The sequence below is a fragment of the Podarcis tiliguerta genome (assembly GCF_965153285.1).
Source record: "Podarcis tiliguerta genome assembly, chromosome: 10".
NCBI classification, from domain to species: domain Eukaryota; kingdom Metazoa; phylum Chordata; class Lepidosauria; order Squamata; family Lacertidae; genus Podarcis; species Podarcis tiliguerta.
The window spans coordinates 6,216,033-6,243,748 of record NC_139543.1 but is presented as its reverse complement, the minus strand read 5'-3'; the positions used below and the strand labels follow the sequence as shown (position 1 = coordinate 6,243,748).

At 43.5% G+C, this 27,716-nt stretch overlaps 1 protein-coding gene across 7 annotated transcripts in view; it reads left to right on the top strand.

Moving 5' to 3' along the window:
• Nucleotides 1-8,505: 8,505 nt before the first annotated feature.
• Nucleotides 8,506-27,716, top strand: part of NAPEPLD (N-acyl phosphatidylethanolamine phospholipase D) — a 21,851-nt gene continuing 2,640 nt past the window's right edge. The window contains exons 1-4 of one of the 7 annotated variants that reach the window (XM_083399897.1): nt 8,506-8,828; nt 19,347-19,647; nt 23,164-23,810; nt 24,918-25,032. In XM_083399897.1, the coding sequence (XP_083256023.1) occupies nt 8,626-8,828; nt 19,347-19,647; nt 23,164-23,810; nt 24,918-25,032 (1,266 nt within the window). In that variant the 5' untranslated portion in view covers nt 8,506-8,625. Of the gene's footprint in view, nt 8,829-8,971; nt 9,239-10,048; nt 10,112-17,626; nt 17,784-19,346; nt 19,648-23,163; nt 23,811-24,917; nt 25,033-27,716 lie in introns of those variants that run through there. The other 6 variants (XR_014502117.1, XM_083399899.1, XR_014502118.1 and 3 more) reach the window with 6 other exon arrangements.

The window sequence follows — 27,716 nt, the reverse complement described above, 5'->3', positions numbered from 1 at the left end:
ACCAGGTGCTTAGCATATTGAGTATGCTGGTTTATAAATGTAATATTGCCATTACATGTTTACGTATGTACTCAATGGCTTCTGATTTTGCAGTATGAAGATAAAGCAGGCTTACTTAGGTGGTTTCTGGAAAAGTGCAACAAAATGTCATAGGAAATGATGCCTCTCTCAGACAATGCTCAAGCCTTTGAAAAACTATTGTCCGCATCCAGCCTTGCAACTGTGTTCTTTCTTTTATCTATATTGCTGCAGCCTATTTATGCCCTGCTATAATTTCCCCTGTATGCCTTGGCTGCGTTTCATAGAGTCCTTCCATACTCCCATATTTCATTGTAACTGCCACCATTTTTCTTATTTATAGTGTTCCTCTGCAGAGCTCTAGTATTACTGCCTTCTTTCTCATTCTCATTGAACCAGACAACCATGTAAAAGTGATCTACAGAAAGAATAATACAGCAATGTTAATTGTTAAATTAATGTTCTTTTTTCCCTACTGAGTTATCCCAAAACAGCGTTGATTTAGGTTACATTTTTAAAACATAAAAATATATATTAAAAAATGAAGTATATACACCAAGTATCCTGATTAATCTTAGAAAAATGAAGCATTACTTAATTCTGGCTAGCTCAGATTGGAATGTGTCAATGTACTCCTAAAGCAGTAAAACTGAACTTTTTGAAATACCAGTGCGCCTCTATGTATTTCATACTTTTTGGATCATTTTGCAGCTCTGGGTGCTCTTCCTACTGATATTAATTTTGTTGTTTCTGTGTTGGTATTGGAACAACATCTTGAGACTAGTCTCTTTCTCAAGGTTATCCAGAATTATTTTCATTTACTCTTTGGACCACTTGGCTGAACTTCTTAACTTCCTATCCCTCCGGTTTCCACTTCCTTAGATGTATTGTGTCCTGAAGATTGTAATTGGCATAAAAGTTTGATTTACACTAAACAGGAAGTAAGTCCACAAGGCACTGCAGGAGCTACTTCTGAGTAAATGGCACTCAGAGAGTCCTGTGGCCACAAACTTATCCTCTGGAATATTTCAGCAAGGAATGAGCTGTCATTAGGCCACTAAACAGCTGTTTCTTCCTTGGGGTAGATGTTCCTGTTGGAAGGATTGCTAATGAGTGTATACTAGTTGCAGGATAAAAGTCTATCATCCCACTATGTATATGTATGGCTTTTCAGAATTTGGTCAGTGCTTACTTACTCTTCCTTAGCCAATGACTTTAACTGAACACCAAGGCACATATGATTATATCTGAGATTTTAGAATTCAGCCTAGAACCTTTAATGCTAAAAGAAAAAACTGGAAACATTTGCTTTCAGTTTTAAATTAATCACGGTTTGTTATTAGGTCCAAACCATGGCAAACTTTGGCTAATTTACAGTTACCGTATTTTTCGCTCTATAAGACGCACCAGACCATAAGACGTACCTAGTTTTTGGAGGAGGAAAACAAGAAAAAAAATATTCTGAATCTCAGAAGCCAGAACAACAAGAGGGATCACTGTGCAGCAAAAGCAGTGATCCCTCTTGCTGTTCTGGCTTCTGGGATAGCTGCACAGCCTGCATTCGCTCCATAAGACGCACACACGTTTCCCCTTACTTTTTAGGAGGGTAAAAGTGAGTCTTATAGAGCAAAAAATACGGTAATTGAAAATCTGAAGCATATGCTTCTAATCACCTCCTTGCAGTTGTGAGGGCTGAGCAAGCATGTCCAAATGTATCCCAGGCATGTTCCGATAATGCTAAATTATGGTTTTGTGTTATATACAAATGAAGCCAGAAAAGCAGATGTTGGCAGGCTGCTACCTGCAAAAGGCTGCAAGATGTTCCACTTCAGCATTGCTTATGATATTTGAATATGGCTTTGGTTTGTTTGGTCTTCCGTGCAGGAAAAGCAGGAGACCGGAAGCCTAATGAAAAAGGTATCTAGAACATTATATTGGTCACTTCAGGGGAGATCCTGTTGAAAGTCATCTGTACAGGACATAGCTGGGGGAGTGTGGTCCCATCAAACCACAAAAGAAATATGATATATTATGGCAAGGATGGGACTCACCCTAATAATGATTGCCCTAGTCATTCTATAGGGAAAATACCAAAGTATGTACCACATGGGGAGGGAGCCTTATTGGACCTAGCCAGAACTGGAATACTCATTGAAGACTGTGTTTCTAATCACTCTTCACACACACTCACTTTGGTGCCTGAATACTTAGCTCCAGCACAGAACCCAGGGACTCCCTGTGTTATTCCCCCGCTTTTCCTTTGTTGCTGAAATGGAGATCTTTGGTCCAGATGCTCAGATCCTACCCATGAAGCTTCTTTCTTCACTGTCTTCACCTGACTCAGGAGTTTCAATGCACCCTGGTTTTATTTTATTTTTTCCAGGAATGGTCCACTGTTGTTGTTGTTGTTGTTTAGTCGTGTCTTCATGACCCCATGGACCAGAGCATGCCAGGCACTCCTGTCTGCCACTGCCTCCCGCAGTTTGGTCAAACCATGCTGGTAGCTTCGAGAACACTGTCCCACCATCTCGTCCTCTGTCGTCCCCTTCTCCTTGTGCCCTCCATCTTTCCCAACATCAGGGTTTTTTCCAGGGAGTCTTCTCTTCTCATGAGGTGGCCAAAGTCTTGGAGCCTCAGCTTCAGGATCTGTCCTTCCAGTGAGCACTCAGGGCTGATTTCCTTAAGAATGGATAGGTTTGATCTTCTTGCAGTCCATGGGACTCTCAAGAGTCTCCTCCAGCACCATAATTCAAAAGCACCAATTCTTCAGTGATCAGCCTTCTCTATGGTCCAGCTCTCACTTCCATACACCACTACTGGGAAAACCATAGCTTTAACTATACGGACCTTTGTCGGCAAGGTGATGTCTCTGCTTTTTAAGATGCCATCTAGGTTTGTCATTGCTTTTCTCCCAAGAAGCAGGCGTCTTCTAATTTCGTGAGTGCTGTCACCATCTGCAGTGATCATGGAGCCCAAGAAAGTAAAATCTCTCACTGCCTCCATTTCTTCCCCTTCTATTTGCCAGGAGGTGATGGGCCCAGTGGCCATGATCTTGGTTTTTTTGATGTTGAGCTTCAGACCATATTTTGCGCTCTCCTCTTTCACCCTCATTAAAAGATTCTTTAATTCCTCCTCATTTTCTGCCATCAAGGTTGTGTCATCTGCATATCAGAGGTTGTTGATATTTTTTCTGGCAATCTTAATTCCGGCTTGGAATTCATCCATTTTAGGGCCTGGGAAAGATACATTCTGTTCCCTATCCTATCTCATTGTAGCCTCCACCTCTTCTCCTGCTTCCTGTTTTTTAGTGTGTTTGTGCAGGGCTGCCAACAATTAGAATATGTTTATAGCCCTGCTAGAAAGAACATTACGGAGCAAAATGTGCAGTATCGTTCTAAGTAATTTTGGTGAGATGGGTCACTCTGGCTGCTCGCAACTAATTGTGTTGTAAATTATACGCAATACTTCTTCAACCTACCCAAACTCAAATTTTCTGAGACTGGAGGCTAAAGCATATCAATTAGCACGAAATGAATAGTTGACTGAATAAAAGAGTTCTTTAAACATATATCGAAAATACATTTTGGTGTATATTCTGCAATTTTCTTCAGAATATCTGGGCAACTCCACTGCTAAAGTCTGTGTATACACTCCCCTTCACTTCCTATCCAGTGTGTATATATTGCTGGCTTGAGAGGTGGTGTACCCACAACATTAGTTGCAAACTACAGCTATCCTTATGAAATACTGCATTCTGATGCATTTCCCCAATTCTGCTTCAATCCAAATTGATAAAAAGAATGACCTAGCTGCATTTTGCACCAGTAATGTGTACAAAACCAAAGCTTCCTGCATGAGCCCTTTTTTTTGGGGGGGGGGGGGGAGGTGGTACACAAGAGAGGTTTACAAAATTGTATTTGTGGAATAATAAATTGTTTTAAAGTTTATACACTTTAAAATTGTGAAATGTAACATGTTCAAAAGTCGTTTTTCTGTTACTTTTCTGTTTTCTGACTTTTATTTAATGTCTTAATACAAAGTGAAGCAAAAGAGCACAAATATATTCCTGGACTAACTCCATTGTAATCAATTGAAAGGCCCCAAGGATAAATTGTGCCCAAGTGGCTCAATAAATTGCCCAAGCATGTCAATAGCTCAGAGGGGATTAGAACAGAGAGACCATCCTGATTTTCCTTTTCGGTCACACTCTTGGTTACAGAAAAGAAAAAATCAGGAGAATGTCCTTGAGACACCATGTTTTCTTACCAAATGCACAACTTTTGGTATAATTTTCTAGGAATAGATCACTATTAATGTTAAACACAAGTAGTGATTAACCATACATGACTGTTATTTTTCATTTAGCTGTATTCTGTTTTTGCTATAGCAAAAGAAAACCTCATTTGTTTAAAAACAAAACACAGAATGCAGACATGAAGAGTGTTTCAAATAAATTATCCACTGGATTAGTGGGAGTATAAATACAAATAAGCATTCTAAAATAAATTTAGGATTAATTAAATACATGCAAGTGAAACAGGTTAGTTCTCATTATCACTACCTTCAATAAGGTTTCCTGATGGCATATGATTAATACTGCATAATTTAAAAAGCGTCATTATTTTAACCATCTACATAGATATATTTGGATCTCAACCGTTTATCTCCTCCTTATTCTTTGTTATATCTATTGATGCACTCTGTCTTGTTTCCCCCCAAATGTAAATCCCTCTAAATGTTTCAGTTAAAAAGAATAAAAACACCCTTGGGAATTTGTAAAATCTGCATATCAACATGGTGATAATTTTACTGATTACTGTGTTTCTAGTCTTCAAATGTTAAAGATTATATATTCATCAATAGCAGAGATTTAATTGCAGTTCTACCATGTCACCCCCAAACTCTAGACAGCTGGCTCTGTGTACTGAACATGCTGATTATGTTTAATTCATGCAATTAATGAGTGCCACATACTCCCTTGCAGTTAAGCAGTTGCAGAAACCTAGAGTAGAACGTTGAAGCTGAAACTAGAACTCTCAAATGGCTATTTTAGATTTGAAGGATTTCAGTGTGCTGAAGTTTATATTTTATGATGTCTGGAATAAGGAATGTTTTATGTGTCAGGTGGTTCAAGAAATAAGGAGTAATCTGTGATAGATGATTATATTGTGCCATATAGTTACTTGTAAACTCAGGGGTGGTTCCACTTAGCCTCTTGGGCTTGCCGATCGGAAGGTTGGCGGTTTGAATCCACATGACGGTGGTGAGCTCCCATTGCTCTGTCCCAGCTTCTGCCAACCTAGCAGTTTGAAAGCACACCAGTGCAAGTAGATAAATAGGTATTGCTGCGGCAGGAAGGTAAACAGCATTTCTGTGCGCTCTGGCTTCCATCACAGTGTTCTGTTGTGACAGAAGTGGTTTAGTCATGCTGGCCACATGACCTGGAAAGCTGTCTGTGGACAAATGCTGGCTCCCTTGGCCTGAAAGCGAGATGAGCGCTGCACCCCATATTCGCCTTTGACTGGACTTGACCATCCAGGGGTCCTTTACCTTTTTACTACTTAAGAACTTTTATTTCAAGTAAGCAATATTAGATAGATAGCTAGATAGATAGATAGAAAAGTCTTACCATGCAGATTGCACACTGTTTCAGCAGATGGCAATAGAGTTGTGCATAATTGACACCACTTCAAGATACAGTCCAGTTTCAGGTTGTTATGACACACAATCACAAATATTTTAAAAGTGACTTTTGCTGCAGGGTCCCCAAAGGTTAAGGTCACCATGTGCCACATAATGAGATCTTCATGTGCCAGTGTGAACCAATACAGGCAAGGTTGGCTTTGCCTATAGCCACAGCATTGAGTAAAAATGGGTGTAGACTTTGAGGTTACTTCCAGAAAACCTGTTTATTTTTATCCTGATTTGTTTTCAGTGAGATTAATGATGTTGATTATTTAATGAGCATTCACTCCAATTTCTTTGCAGAGAAGCTAGATAATGTTGCATCAAAGCAAGTGTTATCCCCTGCATTTTCCTGTCACTTTCCTTATTAAAAAAGTCTGGTCTTTTGAGGGAATATGACCTCCCAATCAACTTTAATTACACAACCTGAATTTGATGGTAGTTGATTGAGCCATACCTGAAAACAACAACAGCCTAGAAACACCCAAAGTTTATGAACTATCATTTTGGCAGGAATCATGTGCCATTAGTACTTTCATAATAATATTACTCACTTAATAACTAATATCATATGATGACTTGCATGAGTAAATGAGATTTCATAGATGAAACAACAGAGATAAAAGCATTGCACCACTTGGATTTGAAAACTATGCTTGCATCTATCAAGCTAGTCCACACATTTTGCCTGAAGTCATTGGGGCCCAAGTATGCTGGTGGGACAGAGGAGAAAGAGGATACACACATACATTTTTCTTGGCCTTGATTGTTTTTGGGAGCTTATTGCCATGATTAAAAAAGAGTTTAAATGGTAGATCATGCTTGAGGGTACGTATACAAATGTATTGCCCTTTATCAATATGTGGAATTCAGATGTTGTGAGATTTTCTGGAACAAAGAAATGGTGTTAAAACATTCTGAAAAGTGAGCTTCTGGACCCCAGATGGAGAGGAAGATTATATTGGAAAGGATTTGCAGTGTGAGAGATGGATAGATCCCTGTGTGAATAATTACATCACACTGTCATTTAGTTCTTTCTGCTGTTATTTTCTATGGACAGGTAGAACAAGCCAATACAATATGGTATCTAACCAACAGCAGGACAGACACATTTTATAATAAAGAGGGACGCTGAGATCCCAGTGACAGTGGGAACCAGTGCTGTTTTACAGGGCTCACAACATGGAATCATAGACTTGTAGAGTTGGAATGGGCCACAAGGGTCATCTAGTCCAACCCTCTGCAATGAAGGAATCATTTGCCCAACATGGGGCTCAAATCCACAACCCTGAGATTAATAATTTTATGCACTACCATAAATGGATGGGACTTCTGGTCCCCAGGGTGCTAAAACAAGAAACAGCATATAAAGGGAATTTGTCACTTGTGCCTGATTAGCATACAAGACCAAAGGTGGACAAACTGATCAAATTTGCAGATGACACCAAACTGGGAGGGGTGGCTAACACCCCAGAGGACAGGATCACACTTCAAAACGACCTTGACAGATTAGACAACTGGGCCAAAACAAACAAGATGAATTTTAACAGGGAGAAATGTAAAGTATTGCACTTGGGCAAAAAAAAATGAGAGGCACAAATACAAGATGGGTGGCACCTGGCTTGAGAGCAGTACATGTGAAAAGGATCTAGGAGTCTTGGTTGACCACAAACTTGACATGAGCCAACAGTGTGACGCGGCAGCTAAAAAAAGCCAATGCAATTCTGGGCTGCATCAAGAGGAGTATAGCATCTAGATCAAGGGAAGTAATAGTGCCACTGTATTCTGCTCTGGTCAGACCTCACCTGGAGTACTGTGTCCAGTTCTGGGCACCACAGTTCAAGAAGGACACTGACAAACTGGAACGTGTCCAGAGGAGGGCAACCAAAATGATCAAAGGCCTGGAAACGATGCCTTATGAGGAACGGCTAAGGCATGTTTAGCCTGGAGAAGAGGAGGTTAAGGGGTGATATGATAGCCATGTTCAAATATATAAAAGGATGTCACATAGAGGAGGGAGAAAGGTTGTTTTCTGCTGCTCCAGAGAAGCGGACACGGAGCAATGGATCCAAACTACAAGAAAGAAGATTCCACCTAAACATTAGGAAGAACTTCCTGACAGTAAGAGCTGTTCGACAGTGGGATTTGCTGCCAAGGAGTGTGGTGGAGTCTCCTTCTTTGGAGGTCTTTAAGCAGAGGCTTGACAACCTTATGTCAGGAGTGCTCTGATGGTGTTTCCTGCTTGGCAGGGGGTTGGACTCGATGGCCCTTGTGGTCTCTTCCAACTCTATGACTCTATGAAACTGCTCCAGGAGGAGCATTTAGACATGGGAAGACCTGGGGGGAAACCAGAAAAGTTGTGGGGGAATATTTCCCCTATTTTTTTCCAGGCCTTCCCATCTCTAAGCATGACGCGTCCCCCAGCAGAGGTGCGGTGTCCACCACACTCAAATTTCCCGCAAGTAGACCCAGTGGCCTAGCGTGGGTTGTCAGCACCCGGGGCAAGGCAAGTAATTTGTGCCCGCTAACCCGTGGATATGCACCCCCTAACCCCCAAATGTTGCGCCCGGTGCGGCCGGCCCCCCCCCTGCACCCCCCACGCTACGCCACTGAGTAGACCTATAGCAGATGTGCAGAACAAGTAGCACCTGAGTGACTATGGCCGGACACTTGCACATGGCGGCTGTGAGTGCCACCCCGCGCCCCCTTCGTGCCCCAGTCCTGCGGGGAAGGACCTCATAACCAAGCGTGGATCAGTCGCGTGGAGCTGGAGGAGGGCAAGCTGAGGAGGGAGCTGTTCCTCTCCGGCGAGGGAGAGGGCGGTCGCGAGCTCGGGTGGGCCGGGAAAACCGGGCCCGGGGAAGGCGCGGCGGCGGCGGCGGGGGCGCTGCTGCTGCTGCTGCTGCTGCCTGTGGGCGTCCCATGGTGAGGCGCAGGGCGCTGTGGAGCTCCGGCCTCGCGCTCTTTTCCCCCTCGGCGCCCGGCAGCGGGCGGGCAGCGGCCAAGGAGGGCCGGCAGCCTCGAGGCCTTCGGGAGCAGCAGCAGCAGCAGCAGGAACCGGGCAGAAAGCGCGGCAGCAGCAGCCCCGTCATGGACGACGAGGAGGAAGAAACGCCTCAGGGGAGGTGAGGGGACGCTGCCAGCGCCGCTTCCCGGGTGGAATTATTCACATTTCTAAGGCGGGGGCGGGATCCGCAGCCCGCTTTGCTTGCGCCGAATACCACAGGAAACGTATTTATTTCAATTTTCTTTCGCATGCGAGAAGCAGCCCCCCCCCCGGCGGCGCCCCTCATAACTCGGGATTTTAAGAAGGCGATGCGATTTCGGAGCCCCCCGAACGGGCATCGTAGGAGCCGGCTTGGCTGAGGCGAACGTCGCTCTCTCGCCGCGCAGTATGTGCCGCGTTGTGGTCTGAGGCTGCAGTCCTCTATATGCTTACCTGAGGGCGAGCCCTGTGTCCCTGCTTCTGAGTAGACGCATTTGTGCAGGAGTTGTTGCCTTCTGCGGGACTTACTTCTGAGGAAGCTTCGACCCGGTGGGTCTGGCCCGGTGGGTGCAATTTGCTGGAGTCCCGTTGGAGCAGTGGCGTAGCGTGGGTTGTCAGTACCCGGGGCAAGGCAAGTAATTTGCGCCCCCTAACCCGTGGATTTGTGCCCCCTAACCCTAACCCCCAGATGTTGCGGCCGGCCCCCCCTGCACCCCCCAGGCTACGCCACTGCGTTGGAGTCCCTGAGACTCAGTTTCGAGAGAGCGTGCATTGCATCCAGCATCGCAAAAGACGAAATATGTCACTTGTGAATGTTGATCGTGTGGAATAGAACCTGGAAGTGAGATGGTTTTAAATTAAGCCTCCTATGCATTGGGGCTCTTTCAAAAGGGCATTTAAGCTGCTTGTGCAACATTTGTGCAACATCTGGATGTTCATGCGGGCTAGCTAGACTGAAGAGAGAAATAAAATGCATGCTCATTCTTTCTTTCAAATGAAAGAGGTGTTTAAATCTGTTTGTGTGGAAGTGCCTGCAGGTTTTCCATTTCAATGATAGTCTCAAAAACTAAAAGCGACTTTATATTATAATTGGAGGCGGTAGAGGTGCAAAAACTGATTTATGCACCACTTTTGCAAATGGGCTAAATTGATATTCTTGTCTTTACTGGGTTGTGGATGGGGCTGCTGCCGCCCATGATTTACGTGTGTCTTGTCACTTCCCAGCCATCTGCTGTAGTATCAAGCCCTTGCTGAAGTTCTTTGGACGTACTGTGCAATCAAATGACTAACACATTGTCTGAGTGAGGGCCTCCCACACTGTCAGTTTAAATGGAATGCAGTTGAGGTACATGGCAAATCAGCATGTAACTTGCTATCGCATTGGAAGGCGGTTTGCAGATGACGCCTATGCTTCACAAGCAGGTATAGCAATCTTTGTGTTTTAGAAATAGCAAATAGTTAAACCTTTGTCACCCTTTAATTCAGCATTTATGGATCTCTGTTATTTGTATTTACCAGGGATGAATTAAGGGGTTGCTGCTGCGGTCTGTGAAAATCAGGTGACTTTAACTGCAAATCGTTAGTGTTTTTTAGAATTGGAAGACAGTGTACTGAAGACAGTTGCTAAAGTCTCTCTCTTTGCCATCTGGGGCTTAATTTGAGCTGTGCCTCATCATGTCTTGGGCCTCTTTAAGGGCCACGTTAGGGCTTGTGGCAGTTTAATAGTAATATTTTACAATTCAGTTGTTCATTTTGCAGATTTCTATGAATGGGCAACCACTTTGAGGGATTCTTGTAAGGACTACAAAGAAAATAGATTATGTCCAATTGAGATATTAGCATACATTGTGTCCAACCCTGTCTTCCCCTGGGAAGATCTGTCTCATTTTTAGCTGGTGAATCAGACTGGACTGGTGAGTGAAAGCCAGGCCGATCAATTCAGTTGCTATACTCCTAGCCTTCTCCCTCATTGACATGGAAATGCGCTGCAGCAGTCTTCAAAAAGCATGTTATATAATCCCTCTCTTCCAAATTTGTATGCCTTGCAGCACTGATTTCTTATTTAATGTTTGCACATAAAAACAATATCCTGTGGAATGATATTTGTTGTAGGTGCAGATATTCAGTAGGGATCAGCCTAAAATAATCTGGAGTATTTAAAAATGAACTGTGTCCTGCAGAAATATGTTTCAATGTCTGGCAACTGGCCCTATTATTTAATGTGTCTTGTGTTGCATATGCTGGACAGCTTGCTAGCAATCACTCTTAAATAGTATCAATAAACGCTGGTGTAAAAAAGTAGTATGTTGTTTAATGTGAGTCTGATTTGTTTCTGTTCTTTGTATGCTGGGCAACTAAATGCAAAGGAATATATAAAAAAATTAAAAAATTGTCCAGTAGCACCTTAGAGACCAACTAAGTTTGTTCTTGGTATAAGCTTTCATGTGCATGCACACTTCTTCAGATACACTGAAACAGAAGTTACCAGACCCTAATATATATTGGGAGGGTGGGGTGGAGTTTTTCTCAGAAGGGTAGTAGAAGATGGGTGATTGACTCAGTGGGTATGGTAAACCTGTTGACAACTGTTAACGACTGCAATTAGTATGTAATGAGACAGGAATCCTATTAAGACAGATCTTAATAGAGATGTTACCGGGACACGGGTGGCGCTGTGGTCTAAACCACAGAGCCTAGGGATTGCCGATCAGAAGGTCTGCGGTTCGAATCCTCGCAATGGGGTGAGCTATTGTTGCTCAGTCCCTGCTCCTGCCCACCTAGCAGTTTGAAAGCACGTCAAAATGCAAGTAGATAAATAGGTACTGCTCCGGCAGGAAGGTAAAAGGTGTTTCCGTGCGCTGCTCTGGTTCTCCAGAAGCGGCTTAGTCCTGCTGGCCACATGACCCGGAAGCTGTACGCCAGCTCCTTCAGCCAATAAAGCAAGATGAGCGCCACAACCCCAGAGTCGTCCGCGACTGGACCTAACGCTCAGGAGTCTCTTTACCTTTTTAATAGAGATATTGGATGCCTGTCTCATTACATATGCTAATCATCTGCATACTATCCCTTGCTTTTTCCTGTAGAACTAATTGCAGTCGTTAACAGTCGTCAACAGGTTTACCATACCCATTGACTCAATCACCCATTTCCTACTACCCTGCTGAGAAAAACCCCACCCCACCCTCCCGCTATATATAAGGGTCTGGTGACTTCTGTTTCAGTGTATCTGAAGAAGTGTGCATGCACATGAAAGCTTATACGAAGAACAAACATAGTTGGTCTCTAAGGTGCTACTGGGCAATTTTTTAACACAGCTACCTACCTGAATCTAAATGCAAAGAAGTAAAGGTTCCTGGACTTGATATAAAAGGATTAGTTAATTGTGGTATGTTCAAATTATACTGTTTGCCATTTGTATATATGTTTTAATGCGAAAAGAGGTATGCACCTTCCTCAAAGACAATCTTCAGTAGTGTTTCTCAAACTTAATAAAATAATTCCCCCTTCCTCCCAAAAAGATTTTAAGTGTTGACCAGAAAAATGGTTCTGACTCTCAAAGGAATGAAGTCCGGTAACAGCCTCCCAAATAAATATCAAAGGAACTACTAGCTTTTTAGTTTTAAAACTGTGAGCATGAGTGAGAGATTTTGTTTAATTTTGATATGCTGTCTTGCGATTGACAAGAAAAAACATGTTCTGCCCCTAAAACTTGTAGGAGTTACTGCCGCTGGAGACTGAGATCCTGGACAGCTGGGCTGATTGCAAAGAGCCAAGGGGCTTTGCATTTAGACCCCACTAAATGTGGGACGCGGGTGGCGCTGTGGGTAAAAGCCTCAGCGCCTAGGGCTTGCTGATCAAAAGGTCGGCGGTTCGAATCCCTGCGGCGGGGTGCGCTCCCGTTGTTCAGTCCCAGTGCCTGCCAACCTAGCAGTTCGAAAGCACTCCCGGGTGCAAGTAGATAAATAGGTACCGCTTTATAGCGGGAAGGTAAACAGCGTTTCCGTGTGCTGCGCTGGTGCTGGCTCACCAGAGCAGCTTCGTCACACTGGCCACGTGACCCGGAAGTGTCTCCGGACAGCGCTGGCCCCCGGCCTCTTGAGTGAGATGGGCGCACAACCCTAGAGTCTGTCAAGACTGGCCCGTACGGGCAGGGGTACCTTTACCTTTACCTTTTGCAGGGTGTTCTACATTCTGTTTACTTTAGTTGCTGCATTTTGTTTCTAAAGGAAATTTGCCCTAGGAGCTCACTTGGCACGCTTAGCCTTGTTTCCTCCTACATGCGAAGAACAACAATCTAGATTGTTTTGTTGTTTTGTTATTTGTTGCACCAATCCATTGGGAATGGCTGTTTGGATGTGGAAGATCCATGATTGGACTAGTTAGCCTTTGGAGTTCCTTCTGTTCTCTTGGGATTCATGTTTCTTTCGATTGTGGGTGCATGAGTTTCTACAGAGATCATGATGCTCCTGTAAATGATTTTCAGCACAGTATTACCTTGGCCGGGCAATCTCAGCTTCTGTTGTTGAATTTCCCTCCTAGCATTCTCCGCCTTTGCTTTTTTCAAGCCTGTCATCGTACATGTACACTCTGTGCCCTGCTTCTATTTTGACATCTCCCCCTCCCCTCCCCGCCCCTCTCCATCTTTCATACCTGCCGTTGACTGTATAAAACCTTCTCACTGCACATGCTTTAAAGATGATAGAGCACCGTGACAGTTTGCTCCAAAATAGATGAGCAGCGGCAGGGCCGGCCAACCCATAAGACTAGGGGAGGAGACAAGCCTCAGGTAGCAGGATCCACAGGGACACACATCATTTCATGACACGGTAATTCAGTTTTACTAGCAAACTGGAGGTGGAATAACCCCCTTCCAGTCCCGGGAGAAGTACACATTTGCACACTGGAGACGACACACCAATGTGTTGCAACACAGTTTGGAAAGGTCTTCTCTAGGGTTTACTGGGCTCTCTACTGCCCAGTGTGATTCAGAGTGCCCGATCCCCCATGGCCTTTGATTCCCACTACAACCATTGGGTAAGGTTGATTTGACACCTCACCCTGCCCCCGCTCCTGGTGTAGAGCTTCATTATGCTTTTTCCCCTGGAAAGGTAAGGGCAGTGCCACTTTCTGGTTCATAGAATCATAGAATCATAGAGTTGAAAGAGACCACAAGGGCCATCGAGTCCAACCCCCTGCCAAGCAGGAAACACCATCAGAGCACTCCTGACATATGGTTGTCAAGCCTCTGCTTAAAGACCTCCAAAGAAGGAGACTCCACCACACTCCTTGGCAGCAAATTCGGCTGGCCCTGATCAGTGGTAATGCAAACTGCCCGTCCCTCCCGGTGCTGCCCTGTGGGTTGTAGGCAGGGATTCCTGCTCGCTTGCCTGTGTAAGCTGAACCCTCAATTTCATCCATCCATGGCTAGGATCTCCCCCCCAGTGTGTATGTTCATGAGAGGTGGACTTGACAGGTCCCATGTAAAATGTCACAACAATGGGTCTGAGGGACAGTGGACTTGGCCCCCTGCTGAAAAAGTTTGCTAACCCCTCTATTAAAAGGTTCCTTGATCTATGTGATTCCACAGTAGATCAGGCATAGGCAAACTTGGCCCTCCAGATGTTTTGGGACTACAACTCCCATCACCCCTAGCTAAGAGGACCAGTGGTTGGGGATGATGGGAGTTGTAGTCCCAAAACATCTGGAGGGCTGAGTTTGCCTATGCCTGCAGTAGATTCTCAGGCTGTGTTTCTGTATCTATCTATCTATTTTTTATTAAATTTGTTTTACCATTTAAAATGCTCATTTTACATCCTTAAGATATCAGTGACTTCCCTTCTCTTTCCATGGTTCATTTTACAGATCATAAACCCCTGCATATTTTACAAAAACTATACCATTCAGTATTCCATTATTGCATTCATCAAAACTTATTTACACTGTTGATTTTATCTTAATGCTGCCAGAGTTTTCAGCTGTACACAATTATTTCCCATATATTCTATAAACGTTTTCCAATCTTCTTTAAACATATGTTCTTCTCAGGCCGTGTTTCATTCCAAATGCCTTGAACCTTCTGTTAAGCTTCATAGTATTGTTTTTTTAAAAGCAGCACTCATAATTGCAACGTATTTTGCACTTGATGCCTAAAGCAATTTCATCGCTAAAAAGCAACAAAATGAAGAGGATGGGGAAGAAAATGCATTATGCCTGTCAGAGCCTAAGTGGTTAAAGTTGCGGGAGACATTTCCTTCACAGAGTCTATTTTAGACCTCTCACATTAGTTTAAAACAAAAGCAAGCAATGCGTCTTTCGCTTCTGAGGATTCTCTTGCTAGCCGGGGTCTCAAGGTGACTTGTTTTGTGTATTAAAAAAGAAGCGAAGCTGCTGAGTGCTGGTTTTTCAGTCACGCTTGCTGGCAGAGCTTTTTCCATTTTGGCCCATTGGGGAAGCACTGACAGTAACAATTCGGAATATAAACCTGACCTTCTCCAACTGTGGCATGTTCCTACAGTGCTTCATGCCCTACCAAGCTTCTGGAGGGGCATCAAAGAAATTGCAGGGCAGTTTCTGTGATTATAAAAATGGCAGAATCCTGCTTTTTAAATTGCAAGTTGCTGCTGTGACCTGCTGTTCCCCCTTCAGGTATTAATTGAAAAATGAAAATATTCATAAAAGAAACATCTGCAACAACTCGAAGACTATGGTCCTGCAGCTGCTGGCTTTTTAGTGGGATTTCAGTGTGCAGAACTGAGTGCATGGTTGCCCTTTAGGAATTGTACAATTCAAAGTTTAACACTACTGTTAATCTGTCTCTATGAGTTGTATAAACTTTTGCTTTCGATCTCATTTTAAAAGGGGGCTGTTCTCCAAAATGAAAGCATTAGAAACAGGAGGAGGGAGAATATTTGGAAATGTTGCATTGGCTCTCAAATGAAAGCGATTACGATATTTATTATTTTAATTGAAGGCCTATAGGAAGATCTCTTTTTCAGCTTCATGCGTCATATGTTTATATATTTATGGTAGCTGATATTATACCACTGTTCACTGAGTCTTAGTGAAAAGAAAGCTGTACTGTGTTAAGTTCTTAACAGTCCAAAGGTACCTGCATTCCTTTCACACACACACTATGTGGGTTATCAGTCATATTTACCATTAGCCAGCACGCACCTTTAGACCACACACACCTAGGGTGTAACAGGAAGCAGGAGATGGTTGCTTTTTCTCAGGTATCAGGTTGCAATACCTGCTTTTCATAAGAGATGCAAAATATATTGCTGCCTCTGGAGGAGACTGAAATACCTGGATGCACGACTTGCAATAAATTGGAGTCCTTAAAATATAGTTATTGTCAGTTTGCCACCTCAGGGTGGGGGGGCAATCTCATGTTGAGAGAATAAACGGTCTACTTGTCACTGTCTTGGTGTGTATGTAGGGAGATCAAGTACCATTGTATTTACAGAACAGAAAAAACTTTGGGATGTGTAGACCTTGGGCTGTTGACCTTTACACTGGCATTCATAAATTGCATGAATCTGCTCATACTCCTCGGTTAGCATAGCCCTTTGGCTTTTGCATCTTTGCATGCTGCTGTTCAGCAAGTGGCAAAATACAGTGGTGCCTCGCAAGACGAAATTAATTCGTTCTGCGAGTTTTTTTGTTATGCGAGTTTTTTCGTCTTGCGAAGCACCACTGCATTTAAACACTGACAACGGCGGGGAGGGGCGGGGAGAAGCAGGACAGCTGCCGCAGCCGGTACCTCAGACTCACCCGCGCCTTGTGGCCACCGTGCAACGTGGCTGCTGGAGGGCGGCGGGGCTCAGGAGCGCGACTCCAGGGAGAGGCAGGCGCTGGCGGCAAAGGCTCTCTGAGGGGAGCGCACGAGGGGGGTGGGCAGCGGCGCGAGGCACTAACCATCAGCCGGAAGGTCGGAGGGAGCTGGAAGAGCCGTCAGCCGGAAGGTGGGAGGGAGTCGGAGGAGCGGGGAAGCGAGCGCGCATGTGTGCAGTGACCGTCGCCATGACACGAGAGGCAGGGCTGTTTCGTCTAGTGAAGCAAGCCCTTAGGAAAATCCGTCTTGCGAAGCACCTCAGAAAACGAAAAACCCTTTCGTCTAGCGAGTTTTTCGTCTTCCGAGGCATTCGTCTTGCGGGGTACCACTGTAGAAAAGCCTCTGTCTTTCATAAATGGTGGTATATTCCTTTTTCTTGTCTATTTCCCTATGTAGAAGTTATATACCGGTAGCAGATGGAACTCTTTAAATTCTATCTTCCATTCCCTTCATCCTTCAGAGGACTCATCAGAGCAGTCTTTTATCCATGAATTCAGACTGCTGCAGTGGCAGGCCTAGTTTATATGGAGCACTAGGCAAAAGTATAAAACTGGTCCTACTGGTCCTTACACTGGTAAGCCCCACCTTCTCTCACACATGCTCCTGTGTGCGCATGGCCAAGCTGTCCCATTTTCATGGAGTATTAAAACCTGTTTTAAAACTATGCACTTGCAAAATAACAACTGTGGAGCCCTGAGGCAGGCATCTGTGTCTGAGGCTATGACATGCCTTGTCTCAGCATCCCAAAAAACCGGAATGAATTGTAGTGTAATGATTCCATGCAGTGGGCTGTTTAAAGAAATACATGTTAAGAGCCGAAGGGAATATATAAGCTGGAAGAGGCCTTTATAGCTACAAGAAAAGCTTGAAAGAATGGTCTACATTTTAGATGTGCTGATGTACTATTAAGTGTTAAGGAAAATATATTTCTTTTGAGCAGAATACTGACTAATGCCTTACAAGTCTCAGCAAAGCTGCAGAATAACTAGAAAGGGAGCCACGTGGCTGTAGCCCTCTCCTCACCTGAGCTGTCACCTGCCCATGACATCACAATTTCACTTCCCAGCAAAAGGCTGCCTCTACAGCAGCAGGAAATCTTGAGCAGGCGGTGAGGGAAGACTCAAAATACTAAAGTGTATTTCTTCTTAACATTGATTCTTCACTTCTTTTATTTCTGCATAAATTTTGCACCAACACAGTCTTAAGGTTAATAGCAAAATGATCGTGAATTATGACAAATCCAGTTATTCACCCAAGCTGGTAAGTACTGTACTGTATGAGAAGAATCATAGTCGTTAACTGAACTCTACTTTAGATGGCGCTCAGAGTAGTGGAACTAGATTTCTTAAACCACCAGTGCAGTGCTAAACATATTGAGTTGAGTGGGGCTTCCAAACTGGGTATAGGATTGCAGTCTAAGATTACATGTCTTATCTTACTGACATCAAAGGATGGACATTCTTTGATATATAAAAAACTGAATCTGTGTCAGTAGACTACACTGCAAATTACGCTGGACATGATTTGTGTTCAAGCTGCCCTAGCACTGGAAAGGTATAGTTAAGGTTTGATTTATCTCTACATGGAAGGCCTGTTCTCAATCTCTAGAACAGTATGAAAGCTAGTAAGAATGTAAGAATTATTCTGGACAGGGATATTTGTAGCAACCCTGGAACTGTAACAGGAACCTTGAAAGTATAATGTAGCTGATTAATTTGGTTGAAACCCAGACATTTCACTACTCTTGAGTCTTTGTTATCTTTATTTTTCCCCTTAACCAACCTACAATGCAAAGGGTCTTCAGTCCCCAGTTCTTATGACTTGAAAAAGAGAGTTTGATACCTCTGTTCTAATGTACACTTCAGAGCTTAATATACACCTGTCTCTTGACGTCTGATCATTAATTGTTTCAACTATACAGAGCTCTTGGGACCTCACCTGCCCTTTCAGTTGTAAGTAGCCGGATTAGCAACCAAGCCACTGTTTGCTGTGATCTTAATAGGGGACCAAAGAGTTCATTTTAATCAAGCATTTCTGACAGAAGTTCAGAGTGCAGCTGGAAAGCACTTACTTACAATCCCCAGTGTTCAAAGTATTTTAAGTCTGGATTTCGAAATCTAAAGTCCAAAATAGTAGGTGCGAATGTAGTGCCCCTGTGTGGTAGGTTTGAGGTCCTTTGCAAACTATAACTATTACTCACTGTCAAGAGAAAGATGATTCATCTTGGCAGGAATAACCTAGTTGTTTCCAGATATCATTGCTGTTTATCATTCCTTGCATCCTCTCCCTAAAGTGTGATGGAAAGTACCCATCAGTTTAAAGCACCACATCCGCGGGGAAGCTGATTTAGGACGTCCTGCTTCTGGTTAATCTCTCTTTCTCTGCTCTCACCCGTGGTTTTCTCCTCCCCACCATCCTAGCCCTGGTCAAGGGTCCCTGCTTGTCAGTGCAGATGAAAATGCAGAGTGCTGTTGGATGCAAAGATATTGCTTGTTTTGTTGATGTGTCTTAGGAATGAACTTGCTAAATCTAACTGCACAGATTGTGAGCTTCAGGAGTGTGAGAATTAATTTCTGGAAGAAGAACAGACCATCCCCTCCTAACATGCAGGAACTCGAGAGTCTGGTGCTGTGCATAGCAAAGAGCAAGATTCTGCCTGAATCGCAAAAATCTTGTCACACCTGCTTGCTAAAACAAGTTCTTTGTGCATTCTTTGTACAGAAAAATGGAAGAGGAGCTGACAGGATTATTCTGGGGACATTGTTTTGGGCATTAAAAATATTCCAGCTAAAAAAAGATAAACTTTTATATGTTTCTTTTTAGTTCTTCGCCAAAAGATATGGACGAAGAGCAGCCTTTGTCTCCTTGCGATCAGAATCCTAAAGAAGCAGTACGGAAACGGCAAAATTCTAGTCAAGGTTCCCGTGGCAGCGATTCTTCCAGAACATCCAGAAAAAGCTTCAGGCTGGATTATAGGTTGGAGGAAGATGTAACAAAATCAAAGAGAGGTAAAGATGGGAGGTTTATCAACCCCTGGCCAACATGGAAGCCTCCATCTTTCCCAAATATTATGAAATGGGCTCTTACGGAAAAGGACAACAGCAAAGTCCCATCTTCAAAGCAGGTAAACATTCTATAGTTCTATTCATCTAGTTATGTTTGAAGCACTCTCAATACCACTTCATGTAAATTACATGTTTACCAGTAAGTCAAAGATTTTTGAAGTATATATTACGTTCAGTGGTGTTGCGTGGGTTGCTGGTGCCCGTGGCATGGCAAATGTTGCATCCCCCTGGTGGGCTGGGCAGCTGGGGTGGAGACGCACGTGGGGGGGGGGGAGTAAATAAATAATGTGGTAAATAGATAAATAAACTATCTGTGCTTCCAGACTGTTGCTATTTTCAGGTAGGATTCAATCGCATACTGGTAAATTTAGGTTGTGCAATTATAGTTGACTGGGATGTCTTGCATAAAAAGCCCACTTCCCCCCAAAAGCAGACTTTTCGTAACAGAAAAATGCAGTGGAAAGTGTGGGATAACACTCCCTTTGTCATGCCACCTAATCAAAGCATAACTTAAGAGCTCGTCAACATTGCACCATAGAGCCCAGATAAAACAAATTCTGTGGCAGCCAAGAGTTGAAGGCAGTGGCGTAGCGTGGGGGGTGCAGGGGGGGCGGCCTCACCGGGCGCAACATCTGGGGGTTAGGGTTAGGGGGCGCAAATCCACAGGTTAGGGGGCACAAATTACTTGCCTTGCCCCGGGTGCTGACAACCCACGCTACGCCATTGGTTGAAGGCAGCCTTGTACATGGATTGCCTGTCTACTAGTAGATCTCTGAGGGATTTGCAGTAGACCAGCAAGGATTCTGACTCTCAGTTGTTTAACAATAGCAACTAAAAGGCTTTTCTCCTACATTATCCTAGAACTGGGTTTGATTTTTGAATGACAAGACTGGGAGTATAGTTCTGGTACTGAAAATGAATTCCTAGCCTTTGTATAAGAAGGCAGAGTTACAGCTTCAATTTTAAGCTGGCGGTGTATATGCAGTAATTTTGTAGCAGTGCTGAAAAATCACAGGATGCTATAGAATTCATTATTCTGAGAGTTTCATATTTTTTTTTTAACACAGCACTTTTCTTAGTTTATATCATTCCAGTAAGCATTACACCTAAGCAAGCATAGCTTTGCAATAACAGACGTTTGCTAAGGTGGATGAACACATAGTTAGGAGTGGGATTTGAATTCCTTGAGTAGTTACTTGCCCCTTCCTTCCAGCAAAACTAGAACGAATAATTCAGAACATTACAGATGGAAGAATAATTTTCAATTTTTGTAGCAGTGTATACACGCATCCCTTGTGTACCCTCTAAAGCCCTAAACAGTTCAGGCACTGTGTCCCTTTGAGACCTATTCCCATGTGTTCCATTATGATACCTGAGATCTACTGAGAACATGTTTTTAATTAGGCCTTCTCTGTCAGATTCAGACAGCAAGGCTGTGCCGCATTTTCAATGACTACGCCCAAATATGACAGTGTCTCCTGCTGTATATTCACACAAATTCACGTCTAAACTCCTTAGCAGATGTCCCTGTCCTTGGCTAACCTTCGGAGACCAGCATCAAATTAGAAAATAATGGTGAAATGTTGTTCTCTGCTACTGCAGAGAGCAGGGCTAGATCTAATAGGTTTCAATTACAGAAGGAAAGACTTTGGTTGAATATGAGAAACTTTTTAATGGTAAGAGCAGTTTGAGAAGTGGTGGGAGGGGGCTGCCCTTTGCTGCAGGTCTATAAAGTCTTAAACGGCTCAATACCGCAATGCCACCTCTTCCCAGATTCTGTGATCATCATCGGAGGCCCTTCTTTGTGTGCCTCCTCTGTGAGAGGTCTGGAGGATAAGCGACACAAGAACAGGCCTTTTCTGTGGTGGCTCCTCACTTCTGGCATGCTCTCCCCAGGGAGGCTTGCTTGGCACCTTCGTGACATATCTTTAGGCACCAGGAAAAAACATTCCTCCTCTCCCAGGCCTTTGGCTAATGAAACAATCTATGCCCTTTTAAACTGGGAGGTGGGGCGGTCTTGTTTCGTCATCATCATCATTTTATTTGTATGCCGCCTTTCCATAGTTAAAACAATGCTCAAGGCGGCTTACAACATGACAAGATTTACATAATTACCAACGTAACAAAAGTCATAAACAATAAAACACTTCAAAAAGTGCACAACCAAATGGAAAACAATTTCCATATAAATCATAAAATCTAAGACTAAAAATACAGCATTGATATAAATCACAATTTAAAATGACATACATAAAAAATAAAAGCAATTAAAAACAAAAACGGAGTCCTCTCTGTGCAGCAGCAGCAGCAGCACTCCTCTGTTGGGTTGAAATAAACGACAGACGAGTGACAAGTGTCATACGGGAGGCATCTCTCGAGCATGTCTCAGAGAGTCCCTTTTATTGAATATTACAGCATTGCCACATATGTGCTTGTTGCCGATTGGTTAACACAAAGACAAAGCAAGGGTTGCATATAGGCTGCATATAGGCATTAATCATTAATAGATTAAAGGTTGGGAAAGGAATACAGAGTTAGACAGGTATGAAAACCTGTCAGTGTTATCTGCTAGCAGAGTTGGACCTTCACCCTCCTATAATACCTCCCTTAATCCAAGCTGCAAGCAAAACTCGTTACCTTGAAATACCAAGGGTGATTCATGCACATAAACAGGGTTTCTTATGTACAACTCGTGCAGATCTGCATCATACTAATCTGAACTGGCTGGATGCGTCAGGTGCAAATGATTCTTGTCATTGTGCACGTTTCTCGTATGCTGGAAGTCTTGCAAATAGAAACCTAGCAAAGCAGGGAGGAGGCTGGCTGCCACCCTTCCCTCTGCTGTGCTATTTACAAAGCCTCTTGTGACTCGTGATGCAGAGCCTATGTGTCACTTCCTTTCTGGCTGCCATTGGTCCAGTTGCTTTGAAGTCACTAAGGGCCTGGTAGACAACTGATGACTTAGTTGCACTGAGGAAATATTTGATGCTCAAGTCCATGAGCAGCATTGGTCTACGCTAAATGATGTTCAAGTGTATTTATGCCACAGACTTTAATATTACACCTTGTTGGTGTAGAGAGCCAGTGTGGTGTAGTGGTTAAGAGCGGTAGTCTCGTAATCTGGGGAACCGGGTTCGATTCCCCGCTCCTCCACATGCAGCTGCTGGGTGACCTTGGGCCAGTCACACTTCTTTGACGTCTCTCAGCCCCACTCACCTCACAGAGTGTTTGTTGTGGGGAGGAAGGGAAAGGAGAATGTTAGCCGCTTTGAGACTCCTTAAAGGGAGTGAAAGGTGGGATATCAAATCCAAACTCTTCTTCTTCTAGAGCAGGCATCCCCAAGCTGCAGCCCTCCAGATATTTTGGCCTACAACTCCCATGATCCCTAGCTAACAGGACCAGTGGTCAGGGATGATGGGAATTGTAGTCCAAAACATCTGGAGGGCCGAAGGTTGGGGATGCCTGGTGTAGAGTTAACAAGGCTTTCTGCCTCAAGGGTCCAAGATGGACGAAATACTTGCTGCTTGTAAGCTGGGTATACTTTCTAATTTTGTGTCCTTGTTTTCTTTTGCTAGGAACTTGACAGAGAGCTTCCAGTACTGAAACCTTACTTTGTTCAAAACCCCGAACTAGCTGGAAAAACCGGAGCTGGTATGCGAGTAACATGGCTTGGACATGCTTCTGTAATGGTGGAAATGGATGAACTGACGCTTCTTACTGACCCCATCTTCAGCCAGCGGGCCTCTCCAGTGCAGTTTGGAGGACCTAAGCGTTTTAGAGGACCTCCGTGTACTGTAGATCAACTCCCCAAAATAGATGCCGTGATGATCAGCCACACTCATTACGACCACTTGGACTACCACTCCGTAATAAATTTAAATAGTCGCTTTGGCAGTGACCTGAGATGGTTTGTGCCCCTGGGTCTTTTAGACTGGATGCAGAAATGTGGCTGTGAGAATGTTATTGAGCTGGACTGGTGGGGAGAAAACTGTGTTCCTGGTCATGACGCAGTTACATTTGTTTTTACTCCTGCCCAACACTGGTCCAAGAGGACTGCGACAGATGACAACAAAGTTCTCTGGGGAAGCTGGTCTGTCTTGGGGCCCTGGAATAGGTTCTTTTTTGCAGGAGATACTGGCTATTGCGTTGCATTTGAGGAGATAGGGAAGCGATTTGGACCTTTCGATCTTGCAGCTATTCCTATTGGAGCATATGAACCAAGGTACGTAAGCCAATAAACGGGAGCCTGTGACCCAAGATACAAATCCAGTTGTAGTTTTGTATACAGCACCAACAATGTGTAAGATGTGCAAAACACAGGCAGTGTCATAGCCACATTGGCCTACCATGTTGCCAAATCACTCCTGCTTCATTCCTCCTCTAGTGTGAGCAGTAACAACAAAGCACAGATCTTGGCTCATAGCTGTCAACTTTTCCCTTTTCTTGCGAGGAATCCTATTCGGAATAAGGGAATTTCCCTTAAAAAAAGGGAAACGTTGACAGCTATGCCTTGGCTTATCATGACAGCTTCCTTCCTTCCTTCCTTCCTTCCTCAACAGCAACTGTGAAGCCAAGAACAGTTGACTTCAGATTTACAGTGGTACCTCAGGTTACAAACGCTTCAGGTTACAGACGCTTCAGGTTACAGTCTCCGCTAACCCGGAAGTAGTACCTCAAGTTAAGAACTTTGCTTCAGGATGAGAACAGAAATCATGCAGCAGTGGCGCGGTGGCGGCAGGAGGCCCCATTAGCTAAAGTGGTACCTCAGGTTAAGAACAGTTTCAGGTTAAGAACGGACTTCCGGAACGAATTAAGTTCTTAACCAGAGGTACCACTGTATTTGGAGTGAAAGAAACCATGAGCACTGTTTTGAACATCACAGAAAACCAAGGTTCTTGGTTTGTTACTTGCATGAGGGAAGAAGGGCCATGGGAGAGATACATGCTGCTGATTTATGTTAAGCCATGGTTTATGGCACACTATGTCATCTGAACGGGGCCAATGAAAGCTCACAGTCTTAAAAACAGGCAGGAGGAAAGGCTAGATCTTAGTGGGCGAGGGGTAGGTGAAGATTGCTTGCCAGTTTTGCATTACATGAAAACTAAATGTGGTTGAGATGCCTTGTGGAAGATGGGAAATTAGAATGATTGAGATGCAGCTTAACAGATACGTGAGCCATCTCTTTTAGCAATATGGGAGAAGGGAACCAAGTGGGCCAGTAAGAGGAAAAGCTATGCAACAGATTGAGAAGGGCAGTGCGGGAACCTTCACTAGGCCAGTGCATGTCTGTGTAACAGGCAAGGAAAAATGCTCTTTCCCTCTTTGGTAGGTGGTTTATGAAATACCAGCATGTGGACCCCGAAGAAGCAGTAAGGATTCATATTGATGTACAAGCAAAGAAGTCTGTTGGAATTCACTGGGGAACCTTTGCTTTAGCAAATGAGGTAGGTGTGAACTAACCATTTGTGCAGCTACGGATGTCCATTCAAAATAGTAGCATCTAGAACTGTCTGTTCCAGCCTGATAGCAGAAATATCCTTTCTTCTGACTTAAAACAGAAAGTATCATTCACTTACATCCCGGAGTTTTAGTGTATGGGAGAACTGTACATCCCCTGTGTTTTTGTGCTGTGTCCCCTGATTGGAAGGAACATTATCTCAAGAAGAACTGCAGTCGGCAGCATCCTCTGAGGAAAGATAATTCTACTGCATCTCTGTATCAGGTGTGATTAAGTGATCTAATTACATCTGATGCAAAGAGGCAGCAGAATTGCCTGCCCTCCCTGGAGACTAATTGGAAGGAGACAAGGACAGAATAGTGGGCTGTTTCCTCTGCAGGTGTGTAATTTTGAATGGAGATTTAGTTTGAATGGATTTTGGTATAGGAGCGCCAACCATAGCTGTCAACGTTTCCCTTTTCTTGTGAAGAATCCTATTCGGAATAAGGGGATTTCCCTTTAAAAAAGGGAAACGTTGGCAGTTAGTTGGAGCCTCCAACTAACTTAACTATATATAAAAAAGAAGTCATGTAGTGTTATGTTTTTTTCTTATGAACCATTAGCAGTTGTCAAGGTGTTTCAAATGCTTAAAAGAAAATGGCCTCTGATTTTAGTATTATTTTATAGGCTGTCAATTTCAGTTCTGAAGATAGTCAATTCTCTCTGCAACTAATTGTGTATTGTCAAAGCTAGGTTTTCCCCCTCAGTTTTTAGTTTGACTTAAATTTTGCTTAGTAGTAAGTCTGAATGTCTTACAGATACTACTACTACTACTAATAATAAATTTTATTTATATCCCGCCCTCCCCAGTTAGCAAACTACTAAAGAAAGAATGACAAGGGTGCTTTAAGAGATTGTGTACAGCTTAGTTGCTCTGTCTTTATATACTGAATTAATAGTTGCTTTGTGTTAGAGTGACAAAATCATTGGAGGCAATTTCACTTGGTATGAAACTGGTTTTCCTGAATGTGTAACAAAATCATATCTTATCAGTATGCATATCATATTATATCAGCATACATATGTGCCAGTACCCCAACGTTCTTTGACATTCTAGCATAATGAAGAAACTAACCCCCAGCCACTCAGAGAGGTATAAATGATAAAATTATTATTATTATTATTATTATTATTATTATTATTATTATTATTATTATTATCATCATCATTTACTGGCCAACAACACAGGATGATGCTCTGCAGATGAAGGGGCTGAGCATTTAAGACCGTGGTTGTTTATTAAAACTGGAATTAGACTCAGAAGTCATTAATGTTTAAGAAATCCCTAAACTTTCTGGTAGGTGCTTGAGAAGGATTCTGAACCCCACAGATCCTCCACATTTCATGCACTGCTAAGTACAGAGATTCAGAATGTAAACTAGTTCTGCTGGAAAATTTATATGTTAAAAAATTAAAAGGAAGGCCGGTAAGGTCACTATTAAACATTTGCTGTCAAAAGGTGGCGTGCACAACTGGAGAGGTATCTCTGTCATAAAATTTATGATTTGGCCGCTGGACTTTGATAAGTCAGTTGTACCAGCCCAAGGGTTTCGTAGAATGTAGGCATTGTTTAATCCTCTCTGCCACAGTTCTTTTCATTTACAAGTTTGCAGCAAGTAAACATATTTTGATACAGTGGTACCTCGGGTTACAGACGCTTCAGGTTATAGACTCTGCTAACCCAGAAATAGTACCTCAGGTTAAGAACTTTGCTTCAGGATGAGAACAGAAATCACACGGTGGCGGTGCGGCGGCAGCGGGAGGCCCCATTAGCTAAAGTGGTACCTCAGGTTCAGAACGGACCTCCAGAACGAATTAAGTTCTTAACCCAAGGTACCACTGTATGTTCTTTCATACTGGTGTTTGAGCTATTCTTGAATTTACCATGATTACAGTTCTCAATCTGCAGTTGCTACTTATTAGATAACTAAGAATAATACTTTCCAAATGTGGAAAACTAATAACACATTGTGTTGAGTTAGACTGCTTCTAAGGCGTTTCCCTATCCTGCCTTCAGTCCTTTAACTGGAGACTGAAACTGGACCTGATGCAGAGCAGATTCATCCTAAGAATGAGAGCCCTGGCTGGATAAGACTAAAGGCCCTTATATGCCTATAGGGAAGCTCACAAGCAGGTCACGAGCTCTGTAATGCCCTTCTTTTCATGATTCTCAGCAACTGGTATGCAGAAGCCTCCTGCCTTGTCACTGAGCTGTGGTCCCATGGTTTTCTAATATTTTTAGGAATATCTGCCTTTGTTGAGCACTTCATACTTTCCCATAAACTTAACTGGAAAGATTGTGCTCACAATCCAATGCATGTGATCATTCACCTGCAAGAACCGAGGTTACAGATTGGTTCTGATGTGTGCAAACAACTGCTCTCATGAACAGTTGTAATATCTAAGAAGTTTATTCAGTGGCGTAGCGTGGGTTGTCAGCACCCGGGGCAAGGCAAGTAATTTGCGCCCCCTAACCCGTGGATTTGCGCCCCCTAACCCTAACCCCCAGATGTTGCACCCGGTGCAGCCGGCCCCCCCTGCACCCCCCACGCTACGCCACTGAGTTTATTCATGGAAAACATAGCTTTTGTAAGCAGTGTGCAGTCCCAGAGTGCTCTGTCTGGACAAGTT